This window comes from Cherax quadricarinatus, chromosome 8 (genome assembly GCF_038502225.1).
Source record: "Cherax quadricarinatus isolate ZL_2023a chromosome 8, ASM3850222v1, whole genome shotgun sequence".
Lineage (NCBI taxonomy): Eukaryota > Metazoa > Arthropoda > Malacostraca > Decapoda > Parastacidae > Cherax > Cherax quadricarinatus.
In genome coordinates this window covers 21275386-21292460 of record NC_091299.1, presented here as the reverse complement: position 1 = coordinate 21292460, position 17075 = coordinate 21275386, and the positions used below count along the sequence as shown (strand labels likewise).

At 38.3% G+C, this 17075-nt stretch overlaps 1 protein-coding gene across 2 annotated transcripts in view; it reads right to left on the bottom strand.

Annotated features, from left to right (window-relative positions):
* Positions 1-17075, bottom strand: part of LOC128685243 (ATP-dependent RNA helicase DHX30) — a 170800-nt gene that overhangs the window by 101103 nt on the left and 52622 nt on the right. For both annotated transcript variants that reach the window (XM_070082922.1, XM_070082923.1), the window contains exon 4: positions 5913-6108. In XM_070082922.1, coding sequence (XP_069939023.1) covers positions 5913-6108 — 196 coding nt within the window. The remainder of the gene's footprint in view (positions 1-5912; positions 6109-17075) is intronic.

Here is a 17075-nt window from a genome sequence, read left to right as displayed (position 1 = left end):
ACAACAGTGCTTGTGCAGTTATTGTGTAGTAAATAAAGAGTAGAAACTTACAAAATAGTGCTCATATTGGTCTCACAGGCCATAAAAGTTACTTGAAAAAAAAAATTAAAAAATAATAGAAAATAATACCCAAAAACTAAATAAACTAAAACCGGGTGACCGGCAGTTGGCAACGTTGCCATATGCCGGTCATTTTCTGTCAACTTCACACCTCCATATCTTGGTAAGTATTGACGGTAAAAATATTTTGTTTAGCCTATGAGATTTAAAAAAAAAAAAAACTATCTTTTCATAAGAAAAAAATAATTTTTTTTTTGAAAATTTTTCGACCCTGAGAACAAGTCTGGGAGAGGGCCTGTCAATCTTGAAAGGGTTAATCAGTGATCAAATGTACAGCCAGACCTGTAACTATCAACATTCTCTCCCCCCCAACATGTAGGCTAGCAGACTGCTCTCTTTGTGCCCTATGTCATACGATATATATGTAGCCATACAATACTCTACACAAAATCAGTTATTTTGCTATTGTTCCAATTTCACTGAAAACTAAAAAAGCAGAAAAAAATTCATGTTCTATGACTTATTTTTACTTAACCCTTTCAGGGTCCGTCCCGTAGATCTACGGCTTTGTGTTCAGGGTCCAAACCATAGATCTACGTCATGAGCTCAGCTCACTCTGATAAACTGTGAGTGGTACACTTGAGCCTAGATATGAGAGAATACATCTATGTGGTATCTGTGCACCACATAAAACAAATCCTGCAGCACACTGTGTATTTTTTTTTTTTTTTCAACAAGTTGGCCGTCTCCCACCGAGGCAGGGTGACCCAAAAAAGAAAGAAAATCCCCGAAAAGAAAATACTTTCATCATCATTCAACACTTTCACCACACTCACACATTATCACTGTTTTTGCAGAGGTGCTCAGAATACAACAGTTTAGAAGCATACACATAAAAAGATACACAACATATCCCTCCAAACTGCCAATATCCCAAACCCCTCCTTTAAAGTGCAGGCATTGTACTTCCCATTTCCAGGACTCAAGTCCGACTATATGAAAATAACCGGTTTCCCTGAATCCCTTCACTAAATATTACCCTGCTCACACTCCAACAGATCGTCAGGTCCCAAGTATCATTCGTCTCCATTCACTCCTATCTAACACGCTCATGCACGCTTGCTGGAAGTCCAAGCCCCTCGCCCACAAAACCTCCTTTACCCCCTCTTTCCAACCCTTTCGAGGATGACCCCTACCCCTCCTTCCTTTCCCTATAGATTTACATGCTTTCCATGTCATTCTACTTTGATCCATTCTCTCTAAATGACCAAACCACCTCAACAACCCCTCTTCTGCCCTCTGATTAATGCTTTTATTAACTCCACACCTTCTCCTAATTTCCACACTCCGAATTTTCTGCATAATATTTACACCACACATTGCACTTAAACAGGACATCTCCACTGCCTCCAACCGTCTCCTCGCTGCTGCATTTACCACCCAAGCATCACATCCATATAAGAGTGTTGGTACTACTATACTTTCATACATTCCCTTCTTTGCCTCCATAGATAACGTTTTTTGACTCCACATATACCTCAATGCACCACTCACCTTTTTTCCCTCATCAATTCTATGATTAACCTCATCCTTCATAAATCCATCCGCCGACACGTCAATTCCCAAGTATCTGAAAACATTCACTTCTTCCATACTCCTCCTCCCCAATTTGATATAAAATTTTTCTTTATCTAAATCATTTGATACCCTCATCACCTTACTCTTTTCTATGTTCACTTTCAACTTTCTACCTTTACACACATTCTCAAACTCATCCACTAACCTTTGCAATTTTTCTTTAGAATCTCCCATAAGCACAGTATCATCAGCAAAAAGTAACTGTGTCAGTTCCCATTTTGAATTTGATTCCCCATAATTTAATCCCACCCCTCTCCTGAACACCCTAGCATTTACTTCTTTTACAACCCCATCTATAAATATATTAAACAACCATGGTGACATTACACATCCCTGTCTAAGACCTACTTTTACCGGGAAGTATTCTCCCTCTCTTCTACATGCCCTAACCTGAGCCTCACTATCCTCATAAAAGCTCTTTACAGCATTTAGTAACTTACCACCTATTTCATATACTTGCAACATCTGCCACATTGCTCCTCTATCCACTCTATCATATGCCTTTTCTAAATCCATAAATGCAATAAAAACTTCCCTATCTTTATCTAAATACTGTTCACATATATGCTTCAATGTAAACACTTGATCTGCACATCCCCTACCCACTCTGAAGCCTCCCTGCTCCTACCGTATACTTTTCCTGGTATCCTCAGTAAACTTATTCCTCTATAATTTTTACAATCTCTTTTGTCCCCTTTCCCTTTATATAAAGGGACTATACATGCTCTCTGCCAATCCCTAGGTACCTTCCCCTCTTACATACATTTATTAAACAAAAGTACCAACCACTCCAACACTATATCCCCCCCTGCTTTTAACATTTCTGTCATGATCCCATCAATTCCAGCTGCTTTACCCCCTTTCATTCTACGTAATGCCTCACGTACCTCCCCCACACTTACATTCTGTTCTTCTTCACTCCTAAAAGATGGTATACCTCCCTGGCCAGTGCATGAAATTACCACCTCCATTTCTTCCTCAACATTTAAAAGTTCCTCAAAATATTCTCGCCATCTACCTAATACCTCCCTCTCCCCATCTACTAACTCCCCTACTCTGTTTTTAACTGACAAATCCATACTTTCCATAGGCTTTCTTAACTTGTTTAACTCGCTCCAAAATTTTTTCTTATTTTCATTAAAATTTCTTGACAGTGCCTCTCCCACTCTTGCATCTGCTCTCCTTTTGCACTCTCTCACCACTCTCTTCACCTTTCTTTTACTCTCCATATACTCTGCTCTTCTTATAACACTTCTGCTTTGTAAAAACCTCTCGTAAGCTAACTTTTTCTCTTTTATTACACCCTTTACTTCATCATTCCACCAATCACTCCTCTTTCCACCTGCCCCCACCCTCCTATAACCACAAACTTCTGCCCCACATTCTAATACTGCATTTTTAAAACTATTCCAACCCTCTTCAACCCCCCCACTACTCATCTTAGCACTAGCCCACCTTTCTGCCAATAGTCACTTATATCTCACCCGAACTTCCTCCTCCCTTAGTTTATACACTTTCACCTCCCTCTTACTTCTTGTTGCCACCTTCCTCTTTTCCCATCTACCTCTTACTCTAACTGTAGCTACAACTAAATAATGATCTGATATATCAGTTGCCCATCTATAAACATGTACATCCTGGAGCCTACCCATCAACCTTTTATCCACCAATACATAATCTAACAAACTACTTTCATTACATGCTACATCATACCTTGTATATTTATTTATCCTCTTTTTCATAAAATATGTATTACTTATTACCAAATTTCTTTCTACACATAGCTCAATTAAAGGCTCCCCATTTACATTTACCCCTGGCACCCCAAATTTACTTACTACTCCCTCCATAACATTTTTACCCACTTTAGCATTGAAATCCCCAACCACCATTACTCTCACACTTGATTCAAAACTCCCCATGCATTCACTCAACATTTCCCAGAATCTCTCTCTCTCTCCTCTACACTTCTCTCTTCTCCAGGTGCATACACGCTTACTATAACCCACTTTTCACATCCAATCTTTATTTTACTCCACATAATCCTCGAATTTATACATTTGTAGTCCCTCTTTTCCTGCCATAGCTTATCCTTCAACATTATTGCTACTGCTTCTTTAGCTCTAACTCTATTTGAAACCCCTGACCTAATCCCATTTATTCCTCTCCACTGAAACTCTCCCAACCCCTTCAGCTTTGTTTCACTTAAAGCCAGGACATCCAGTTTCTTCTCATTCATAACATCCACGATCATCTCTTTCTTATCATTTGCACAACATCCACGCACATTCATACTTCCCACTTTGACAATTTTCTTCTTCTTATTCTTTTTAGTAATCTTTACAGGAAAAGGGGTTACTAGCCCACTGTTCCCGGCATTTTAGTTGACTTTCACAACACGCATGGCTTACGGAGGAAAGATTCTTATTCCACCAAGATTTTCGATTAAAACAGCAACTTTGCAGTGTTTTTTCGTATGTTTTTTATAGTTGTATTTGCAATTTCTTGGTCTCATTTGATAGAATGGAAGACATATTACAGAAATAGAGATGATTTTGATTGGTTTTAGCACTGGAAATGGCTTGAAACTGAGCTCAAATTAGCGGAAATGTTAAATTTTTGCCGATGTTCAAGAGTAAACAAACAACCTCACACGTCTAATACACGCCAGCTGGTGGGTCTAATATACATTCACAAATGTGGTGATGATATTTATACAATTATTACAATACAGTTGTATTGCATGACAGTAAATCTTCTATTTTTTGGTGTGAATAAAAATTCATTATGTGAATAAAAAATCAAAATGGGATTTATTTGTAAAGCCTGAAAACATAATTAATGAACTGAGGAAATGTTAGTTTAGTGCCAGGAATACCTACATTGTTTATTCTGGACGCTATTTTGAAATTGGAATATTTTGAACTTTGTGTTAAATTGGCCAAATTATCAATTTTCGATCACTTTATTTTGTAGTTGAAACAGTTGACTTGACGATTTCTTGTGCTCAATTGATAGAATAGAAGTAATACTAGTGAAATAGCTAAGAATTTGGTCGACTGGAATAATGTAATTGGCCTAAAATGGGAGTCAAAGTCGGCAAAATCGCCGATTCGTAAATATCGCTGACACATCAGAACTCGCGAGAGCATAATTTCGTAAATTTTCCATCAAATTTCGTACTTTTTGTTTTATTACCTTCACAAAAAGATTCTCTACCATTTCATAAGAAACAATAACAAATTTTTTTTGGAAAATTCTTGGACACCGGGGCACCACTTCAGATTTTGGCCTTGGACCCTGAAGGGGTTAAAAAATGAGACTATCACACATGTATTAAACCATTACACATAAAAAACAACTGACAAAATTTTATCATGAAATCCTTTACAATTACCAAGACTAAAAAGTACCCACATGCTATGCATGCACCAAACAATCACACAAACAAAATTCAGTCAAAGACCAACAAATACAATCATAAATTTTGCAACACCTGTCAAGTGATTCCTATGCTGATGTTTGAATTCAAGGCACATGCTATGAGCCTGTACTTCACTCACTTGTTTTGGCAAGTATGGGTTCATGACGTGACCCTCAAACATCAACAGGAGGGTTGGTTCATAGTTCTTCCCTCCCTCAATTCCCCTCTTTCCCAGTTATCATGTAGCAAAAATCTTTAAAAAAAAAAAAATCTACTGGAAATGAGCAAGACAGTATTGTTCATGCACTATCCAGAAGGAAATAGAGGAATAATAGCCATATATTAAGTGCATTTCTTCACATATCTCTTTTAGATGATTTCTGGAGATGGGAAGTACTATGCCTGAACTCTTAAGGATGGGTGAGGATATAGAAATTTGAAATTTGTTTTTAATTATGATGCCTGTGCACTCGAGGGAAAACAGCTGTTGAATGAGAAATGGTGAAGATGCTTCCTTTTAATGGTCACTACCTTAGTGATAAATAGCCAATATTGCAAAAAAAAAAAAAAAAAAAAATGACAAACTATGTGAAAGTCCTTTAAACTAATTCATTAAAGAATCCTTCACACACACACATTTCTGTACTCATCTTTATTTCTTTTATGTAGCTATAATTTCATTTGCCTATCTAGGTTTACTCCTTTAGATTACAAGAATCTATAGCTAATCAAATAGATATAATACTTTGACTAATCAGTGATGCAAAATAACACTGAGAGGGGCACTCACCTGTAATTAAGAATGGGTAGAGTTGGAGAATCCTTTTCTCTTAAGCTCTGATTTCTTAGTCTATTTTGGAGCATGTGATGAAGCTCTCTGTTACGATAGGCAGAGTCACTTATGTTGCCTGTATATTCTTGTCCAGTGAGTAGATCTATTTTATGGGTATTTTCATTCTCTAAACTGAGTGGAATTGTAGATAATTCTGAGAAATAAATCATTAAACAGTCTGAATAACAAATATAGTCTTGATCTGAAAAAGTATACATCAAGTAAGTTTATACAAAACCATTACTTCATTATTTAGAGCAGTCACTACATACAGAGTACTGTATTACATTGTATTTTTTTTTACCTCAACTGTTGTCTCCTGCCAAAGAGGAAAACACATTCAACATTCATTCAACTGCTATCTTGCCAGATTACCCTTCATCTGCAACATCCTCACCCCTTCAGAGTAGGCACTGCCCTTTCCACCTCTAAAACTCGAAGTCCAGCTATCAAGTTTCCTTAATCTGTTCATAAACGTTACCTTATTCACATTCCAATACCACATATGTTAACAAACACTTGTTTCTATTCACTCCTAACATGCATACAAAAGCATAATGGGTGTTAAAGCTCCTACAACTTGAATCTTTCTTTACCCTTTCCTTCCAACCATTCTTGGGATGACTCCTACCCCTCCTTCCTTTCTACTGGATTTTACACCTTCAGCATTATCCTATTCTTCTCTATTCTGCCTACATGTCCAAAACATCACTCTCTAACATGATGTCTTCACTGACTCTAGCCTCCTCCTCACTGCAGTATTCTAAACCCATGTCTCACCCATCCCATGCCTCACACAATCCATCTTTTTTTTTCCCCTCATCTATTCTATAATTCACCTAGCTTTTCAAAAACCCATCTGCTGACACCCACTTCCTCCATACTTCCTTCCATCACTCTGATATTCAATCTATTATTGCCGAGACTTTTTATTATCCTTGTCACCACTAAGAAGAGGGCTTGAACTTCCAGCAAGTGTGCATGAGAATGTTAGATAGAAGTGAATGGAGACTAATGGTTTTTGGGGCCTGACAAGTTGTTGGAATGTGAGCAGGGTAATATTTTGTGAAGGGATTCAGGGAAACCGGTTAGCCGAACTTGAGTACTGGAAATGGGAAGTACAATACCTGCACTTTAAAAGAGGGGTTTGGGATATTGGCAGTTTGGAGGGGTATGTTACATATCTTTATATATGCTTCTAAATTGTTGTTTCTGGGCACCTCTGCAAAGACAGTGATTATGTGTGAGTGAGGTGAAAATGTTGAATGATGATGAAAGTATTTTCTTTTAGGGGCTTTTTGTTCTTTTTGGGTCAAACTGCCTAGACGGGAGATGGCCGACTTGTTGAGAGAGAAAAAATGCTAATATCAACTCTATGGCTTATTTATCTGTCACAATTGATGTAATATACAGTGGACCCTTGTTTTTCGTAATTAATCCATTCCAGAGAGTATGACTAATGGCAAAATTGATGATTTGCGAAACCATTTTCCCCATAAGAAATAATGTAAATGCAATTAATCCGTTCCAGACACCCAGAAGTATTAACCAAAAAATTTTTTTTCACCTTAAAGATATACGTATTTACATGCACAAAAGAATGAACATTCAACATGTCAGTTACCTTTTTTGAAGGCTGTTGTTGGTGGATGGAAGACAGGGAGGAGGGGAGAGGGAAAAGTTTATTCTTTGGAAGGGGAATCCTTCATAAGGACTCTAGGTACCAAATCCTTATCCGGGGTCACTTCTCTTCTTTGTTTTTTAATGCCACAAATCTTTCCATCCTACTCAACACTGCACAAATTTCCATTACTACCACCCTCTACCACCATCACAACCACTAGCACCCTCTACCACAATCACTACCACCCTCTACTACCATCACTACCACCCTCTACTACCATCACTACCACCCTCTACTATCATCACTACCACCCTCTACTACCATCACTACTACTACAACCCTCTACCACCATCACTACCACCCACTACCACTATCACTTTCGTATTTTTCTACAATCTTTTTCTTTAATTCTATTGTGTTTGTCACCTTCTTTACCAAATAGCTAGCACTAGCTTTCTTTCAGCCCATGGTGGCTTATTTAGCAGTTGCAAGCACTAAAACAAATGGAATATTACAAAATGTGCTGTATGAATGCGTGGGATCTTGTTCACTCACTGATAAACAATGGGACACTGACTGTGGCCGCGTCGGGGCCGCTTGTATGCATCTGGGATGAACGACTATTTGCGAGTCAAACAACAATTCGCGAGTCAATATTTTGACGAAAAAACGTTATGATTTTCGAAAATTACGACTTCCAATCCTTACGAAAAACAATGGTCTACTGTATAATAAACAATATAAATAACATAGAAACATGATATATACTCTAGAATGAATAAAATAGGCCATAATATAGCGAGTGGTGGTGGCATCTCCCGCTCCTGCACTGACCATATCTTCCCATTCTGAAAACTGAGTGTTTATCTATGATTTCATGCTATAATTCCATGGACATCATCCTCTTTTTCTTCTCAGCACTGTCCTTTGCACTTATGTTCTTAGGACCCATGGTTAAAAAAAAGAAATTTGGCAAAATAACTGTACAAAATGCAAGCAAAAGCACACGAGAAATTCTTCCATGGTGAGGTAAACAGTGCATAGCACCAACTAGTGGCGGTATTCTGAAGCTCCTCATTATTATTATTATAATTATTATTATTTATTTAGGGAACTGAAGCTTGCTCATTATTATTATTATTATTATTATTATTATTATTATTATTATTATTATTATTAACACACTGGCTGATTCCCACCAAGGCAGGGTGGCCCGAAAAAGAAAAACTTTCACCATCATTCACTCCATCACTGTCTTGCCAGAAGGGTGCTTTACACTACAGTTTTTAAACTGCAACATTAACACCCCTCCTTCAGAGTGCAGGTACTGTACTTCCCATCTCCAGGACTCAAGTCCGGCCTGCCGGTTTCCCTGAATCCCTTCATAAATGTTACTTTGCTCACACTCCAACAGCACGTCAAGTATTAAAAACCATTTGTCTCCATTCACTCCTATCAAACACGCTCACGCATGCCTGCTGGAAGTCCAAGCCCCTCGCACACAAAACCTCCTTTACCCCCTCCCTCCAACCCTTCCTAGGCCGACCCCTACCCCGCCTTCCTTCCACTACAGACTGATACACTCTTGAAGTCATTCTGTTTCGCTCCATTCTCTCTACATGTCCGAACCACCTCAACAACCCTTCCTCAGCCCTCTGGACAACAGTTTTGGTAATCCCGCACCTCCTCCTAACTTCCAAACTACGAATTCTCTGCATTATATTCACACCACACATTGCCCTCAGACACGACATCTCCACTGCCTCCAGCCTTCTCCTCGCTGCAACATTCATCACCCACGCTTCACACCCATATAAGAGCGTTGGTAAAACTATACTCTCATACATTCCCCTCTTTGCCTCCAAGGACAAAGTTCTTTGTCTCCACAGACTCCTAAGTGCACCACTCACTCTTTTTCCCTCATCAATTCTATGATTCACCTCATCTTTCATAGACCCATCCGCTGACACGTCCACTCCCAAATATCTGAATACGTTCACCTCCTCCATACTCTCTCCCTCCAATCTGATATTCAATCTTTCATCACCTAATCTTTTTGTTATCCTCATAACCTTACTCTTTCCTGTATTCACCTTTAATTTTCTTCTTTTGCACACCCTACCAAATTCATCCACCAATCTCTGCAACTTCTCTTCAGAATCTCCCAAGAGCACAGTGTCATCAGCAAAGAGCAGCTGTGACAACTCCCACTTTGTGTGTGATTCTTTATCTTTTAACTCCACGCCTCTTGCCAAGACCCTCGCATTTACTTCTCTTACAACCCCATCTATAAATATATTAAACAACCACGGTGACATCACACATCCTTGTCTAAGGCCTACTTTTACTGGGAAAAAATTTCCCTCTTTCCTACATACTCTAACTTGAGCCTCACTATCCTCGTAAAAACTCTTCACTGCTTTCAGTAACCTACCTCCTACACCATACACTTGCAACATCTGCCACATTGCCCCCCTATCCACCCTGTCATACGCCTTTTCCAAATCCATAAATGCCACAAAGACCTCTTTAGCCTTATCTAAATACTGTTCACTTATATGTTTCACTGTAAACACCTGGTCCACACACCCCCTACCTTTCCTAAAGCCTCCTTGTTCATCTGCTATCCTATTCTCCGTCTTACTCTTAATTCTTTCAATTATAACTCTACCATACACTTTACCAGGTACACTCAACAGACTTATCCCCCTATAATTTTTGCACTCTCTTTTATCCCCTTTGCCTTTATACAAAGGAACTATGCATGCTCTCTGCCAATCCCTAGGTACCTTACCCTCTTCCATACATTTATTAAATAATTGCACCAACCACTCCAAAACTATATCCCCACCTGCTTTTAACATTTCTATCTTTATCCCATCAATCCCGGCTGCCTTGCCCCCTTTCATTTTACCTACTGCCTCACGAACTTCCCCCACACTCACAACTGGCTCTTCCTCACTCCTACAAGATGTTATTCCTCCTTGCCCTATACACGAAATCACAGCTTCCCTATCTTCATCAACATTTAACAATTCCTCAAAATATTCCCTCCATCTTCCCAATACCTCTAACTCTCCATTTAATAACTCTCCTCTCCTATTTTTAACTGACAAATCCATTTGTTCTCTAGGCTTTCTTAACTTGTTAATCTCACTCCAAAACTTTTTCTTATTTTCAACAAAATTTGTTGATAACATCTCACCCACTCTCTCATTTGCTCTCTTTTTACATTGCTTCACCACTCTCTTATTATTATTATTATTAATTTAGGGAACTGGAGCACAGAACCAATTCCCTAGATCAAGAGCCCCTCACAAGCATCAAGGAACCTTGATGCTGGTGAAGGGTTCTTGATCTAGGGAATTGGATCTGTGCTCCAGTTCCCTAAATTAATAATAATAATTATTATAGTAACAAGCTAGCTTCAGTTCCCTAAATTTATAATAATAATAACAACTACTGCACCACTAGTTGGCACAGTGCACTGTTTACCTCACTGTAGAAGATTTCTCTCGTGTTTTGTTTGCATTTTGTGCCGTTATTTTACCAAATATTTTTTTTCTAACCATGGGTCCTAAGAAAGTGCAAAGGACAGTGCCAAGAAGAATGAGAGGATGATGTCCATGGAATTAAAGCATAAAATCGTAGATAAACACAAGCGAGGTGTGCGGGTTGAGGGGGAAAGTTTGCTTGTAACTGTGAATTTGGCTCGTAACTCAGAGCAAAAAAGTGACCAAGTGGTGGCTGGTATCTCGAAAAACTCGTACGTTGGAGCACTTGTACATCGAAGTTCCACTGTATATGACATTTAATGCGCCTCAGAGTGATTATTATTGTGTATTGTTGTTATCATTATCAATAAGGCATCCTCAAGCTTAATAAGATGATTTTAATATGTACCTGTATGCTGGCACAGTGTGTAAGTTTATTTAGGTACATGTACACCCTGCCTTGGTGGGAATTGGCCGATGTGTTAATAAAATAATAATACACAAAAGTATAATTATCAGAGTACAGTAGGGCCCCACTTATATGGCAAGTTAGGTTCCAAGATACTGCCGGAAAGCAGACATTGCCGGAAAGCAGAACACCATTTCTTCCACTTATAAATGCATATAAATGCCAGATAACAAGTTTACACTAACATATATTAAGTCAGCAATAGACCTAGGTACTATAAAAACAATAAAAAGTAAAATATACACACAGTACACTCATTATTTACCTCAAAATATTTTTAGTCTTAATGTAGGGCAAAAGGCGAGTAGTATTTGCTGTAAGAAGTTAGGTGTGGTAGCCCTCCTGGCCAGCCCCACCCACACATAATATACTATAACAATACTTAAAGCTCACTGGAGTGATAAAATGCATATACACTACACTCATTACTTACCTTAAAATATTTGTAGTCTTAGCCCTTTGACTGTTTCGGTCGTATATATATGTCTTATGTATATATATGTCTTATATGTTGACGTATTAATACACATAAATTCTAGCGGCTTCAAATCAAGCAGGAGAAAGCTGGTAGGCCCACATGTGAGAGAATGGGTCTCCATGGTCAGTATGCACCACATAAAAAAATCGGGGAGCCAGTGTTGCATTGTGGGAATGCCATTTCGGTAGTCCTTGTTCAGCATGCCTAGTGGTAAGAAATGTGCGACTCCCCGGCAAATCTGGAACTCTACTCTTCCCAAGTGATGCTCTAACACAGATGGAAGTGTCAGTGAAGATCAATTTCATGGTTTTGAGGAGTTTGTGACCAAAAGCAATGCCCAGGATACCAGAAGAATGATGGAGAATGAAGAATGAAGGAAAATGAAGAATGAAGGAGAATGAAGAATGAAGGAGAAAGAGTGAGAATGAGGGAGAATATGTTATGTACTGTTATGTACAAGGCCAATATTGTCAAAGTACCACACTTGGATCCACTTCGAGGACAGTGTGAAACAAGCTTTTATGCCACAAGACGGGCAGAAAGCAGCAACTTCACTCTGGCTGTACCCTTCTCCAGAACTTCACTCCATCTGAGATCCTATATACCCAGGATGACTCGAGTATGGAACACATTCGTACAGCATAATGTCAACGAGATCAAGTCATTTGATCAAATGAAAATGCTGGCCCACAGATGGCTCCAACTTCATCCTGTTCCCTACTTGTATGTCTCATAACAATAAAAATGCTTTCAAATGAGCTGATGTAGGTAACAGCTCTTAGCTTGCCAATAAAGTTAGGAATCCTTAACCTGTAAATAGCTTGGCAATAAAGCTAGGGATCCTTAACCTTGTCAAACCCTGTGTAAAAAAAAAAAAAAATCAGATAGGATAGAGGGGAAGCAGCATCCGACCCCATTGTTTTGACAGGCAGTAGGGGGAGAGAGTAATGAGACAATATGTCATTTTGACAGCTGCTACCCTGACTAAGAACAATTAGAAGCAACACACTCACACACAACACAAGCTTGCTGAATGAAGATAATAGTCCAGGATACCAGAAGAATGAAAGAGAATGAAGAATGAAGGAGAAAGAGAGAGAATGAGGGAGAAAGATAATTAGATATGATGGAGGGGAAGCAAGCATCCGACCCCACTGTTTTGACAGGCAGTAAAGGGAGTGAGTAATGATTCAATATGTCATTTTGACAGCTGCTTCCCTGACTAAGAACATTTAGAAGCCACACACTCACACACAACACAAGCTTGTTGTATGAAGATAATAGCCCAGGATACCAGAAGAATGAAGGAGAATGCAGGAGAGAGAGAGAGAGAATGAGGGAGAAAGATAATTAGATGGGATGGAGAGGAAGCAGCATCGGACCCCATTGTTTTGATAGGCAGTAGGGGGAGAGAGTAATGAGACAATATGTCATTTTGACAGCTGCCCACTCTGACTCAGAACAATTAGAAGTTTATATACTCACACACAAGACAAGCTAGCTGCATGAAGATAATAGCAGTTATATGAAAGTATCCAGTGACTATATATGCGTATAAATATTATAGAAACCAGAAGAAAGGAAGGAAGAAGGGAAGGCAGGAAGGAAGGAAGGATGAGATGAAAGAAAGGAAAAAAGTAAGGAAGGAAAGATGAAGGAAGGAAGGAAGGTAGGAAAGAAGGAATGATGACACACAACCATTTACCAATGATAACTATGTAACACAACTGCCTGCTAATACTTTGAAGAAAACTGCTCAGACGAGGTGTTTTGTCTTTGCACATAAAAAAAAAACGCCCACAAAAATGCAGACACTCGTTTATGTGTAAGGAGTGTAAAACACCATTGTGTATGAAACCATGTTTCGAAGAGTTCCACAAGCTGCAGAACTTCTAGGAATATGTCCAGTGACTGTACATTTATATACATATTAAAAAACAATAGTAATAAAAATTTTTTTGTTTTGTTTGTTTGTGTAAACAAGTTTTGTAAACAATATATTGATAATTATGTTTGTGCGCTTATTGTGTTGTATACAACAAGTGTATATATGTACATTGCACCTTACTTTGGACTCACAGGCCACATAAGTTACGTGAAAAAATAAAATAGTGAAAAAAAAAAACAAGAAACCTTCGAATACAAGTAAACCAAAGTTTACCAGGTGAGCGGCAGTCACCACTGTTGCCATACGCAGCTCATTTTCTGCCAACTTCATGCCTCTATATCTCGGTAAGTACTGATAGCAAAAAAAATTTTTTTTGGACTAAAACACTCAGAAAAATAATCTTTATATTTTCATAAGTTTTTTTTTTTTTTTTAATATTTTTCGACACCAGGAGACACTTCAGGATTTGGGGTTTCGACAGTCAAGGGGTTAATGTAGGGTGAAAGGTGAAAAGTATTTATTTGTAGAAAATCGTGTGGTAGGTAGGGTAGGGTAGGGTAGGGAAGCCTGCCTGGCCACCCCACCCACTATGTAAACAGACTATGTGTCTGGTTACAGTTCATAAACATTCATACAAACACTTTACACTGTGTACCAGTTGTCTCCACAGTGGTACAGTAGAATAAATAAAGACCAACACTTCCATTCTTATGAAATTTTTAGAAGGAATGATGCTCTGACAAATTATTATTATTATTACAAATTATTATTATTTCAAACAGACTTGAATAACTATAGGCCAATATCCAACTTACACCCTCTCTCTAAAATCTTTGAAAAAATAATTCATAAGCAAATCTATTCCTACCTCATCTCCCACAACATACTCAACCCCTGTCAGTTTGGGTTCAGGCCTAATAAAAATACAAATGATGCTATTATACACATGCTAGAACTAATATACAGGGCACTAGAGAAAAAAGAAGTTCCATTGGGGATCTTCATTGATTTACGTAAAGCTTTTGACACAGTTGACCATGATTTGCTGCATATAAAACTGTCACACTATGGTATAAGAGGGCACTCCCTCAACTACCTAAAGTCATACCTTAGCAACAGAAGCCAATATGTGTACACAAATGGAGCAAACTCTTCCACAGAGCCAATTACAGTTGGTGTCCCACAGGGAAGTGTCCTTGGCCCTCTTCTCTTTCTCATTTACATAAATCAAATGCATCGCAACTACTCAAACCCACACTATTTGCAGATGACACTACATGCGTCTTCTCTCACCCAAGTCCAGTCATGCTAGCCAATACTGTAAATACTGAATTACAGAAAATATCTACCTGGATGATGATTAACAAACTTACTCTCAATATTGACAAAACCTACTTCACACAGTTTGGAAACAGAACTACAGATGTCCCTCTTAACATAATGATAAACGGGTCACCTATCACAAAGGTCACAGAGGAAAAATTCTTAGGAATCCACCTTGATAATAGACTCAAATTTCAAACACATATACAACAAATTACCAAGAAAATCTCCAAAGCTGTAGGCATACTATCAAAGATATGGTACTATGTTCCACAGTCAGCCCTCCTGGCCTTATATCACTCACTCATTTACCCCTATCTCACCTATGGAATTTGTGCATGGGGCTCAACAACAACAAACCATCTCAGACCATTAATTACACAACAAAAGGCTGCAGTCAGAATGATAACAAATTCATTCCCACTACAGGCAGCATATTCCACCAATATTCAAAACTCTAAACCTACTCACCGTACAAAACATCCATACTTATTATTGTACGTACTACATACATAGAACACTTAACTCGGATATAAACCCTCCCCTCAAACTTTTCCTTATCAACCTCAACAGAACACATGACCATAACACAAGGCACAGATCACTCTTTGATGTTCCTTGTGTCTATCTCAAACTACACCTACCATCCGACTTAGGGCCAAGCTTGGTTCCGACTAACCGGTCGTAAGTCGAAATGGACGTAAGTCGAACCTTCGAAAATTGCCGACATATTGGGTAGGGCATAATGTCAAAACTTTCCTATATAAACTACCTACATAATACTGTAATGTAATGTACAATCATTATTTCATTAAACCATACCCCCGGCCGGGATTGAACCCGCGGTCATAGAGTCTCAAAACTCCAGCCCGTCGCGCTAGCCGGGGGTATGGTTTATTTGCAATCGTGTCATTACGATTTCTTAAGTCATTATTTCATTCTTTTTACCATAATTTACTTCTATTGTATTTTAATTATTTATGTACTGTGTATAATGTATACATGGTAGTGATATGTATTGTAAATTTTACATTGCATACAGTATCATATGTTACTATTATCTTTATGTACAGTGGACCCCCGCATAACGATATTAATCCGTTCCTGAGAGCTCATTGTTATGCGAAATTATCGTTATGCAAATGAATTTTCTCCATAAGAAATAATGGAAATCAAATTAATCCGTGCAAGACACCCCAAAGTATGAAAAAAAAAATTTTACCACATGAAATATTAATTTTAATACACACAAACTGAAAAAGGCATGCACAATTACATGACAACTGAACAAGATAAACTATCGGACACAGTAATAGTTAACAGTCCACTTTTTCCCAGTGATATGAACCAAACAAACAGTAAAGAAATTACTCTGCAGATCATAAAGGACCAAACAAGTGTTATTGTACCAGAGTCTGAAATAAAAGAAGCCAGGTTACTAGGATCCCATGGTAGAAAAAGTGTTATGCTTAGATTCCACTCACATGACAGGAAAAAAGACTTAATTATTGCATCTATTAAAGTAAAGAAAGAGGTATACATAAACGAGTATCTTACCAAAAAACGTCAGAACCTCCTGTATAGAGTCAGAAAACTTAAGCGGGAGAATAACGACACAATACACCAATGCTTCACACGGGATGGGAAAATTCTTGTTAGGAAAACAAATGTAGGTCAACTGTACACAATCACGAACGAGAATGATCTATCACGATTTCTCAGGGATACTAATCTTACAGAGAATAACTAAACAATGTCCAACTTAAAAGCCTATGTAGTGTAGTGTATGTTTTGCTCCATTATTGTTCAAATTTCATTGTACAATCTCTTAGTAATTAAATAATC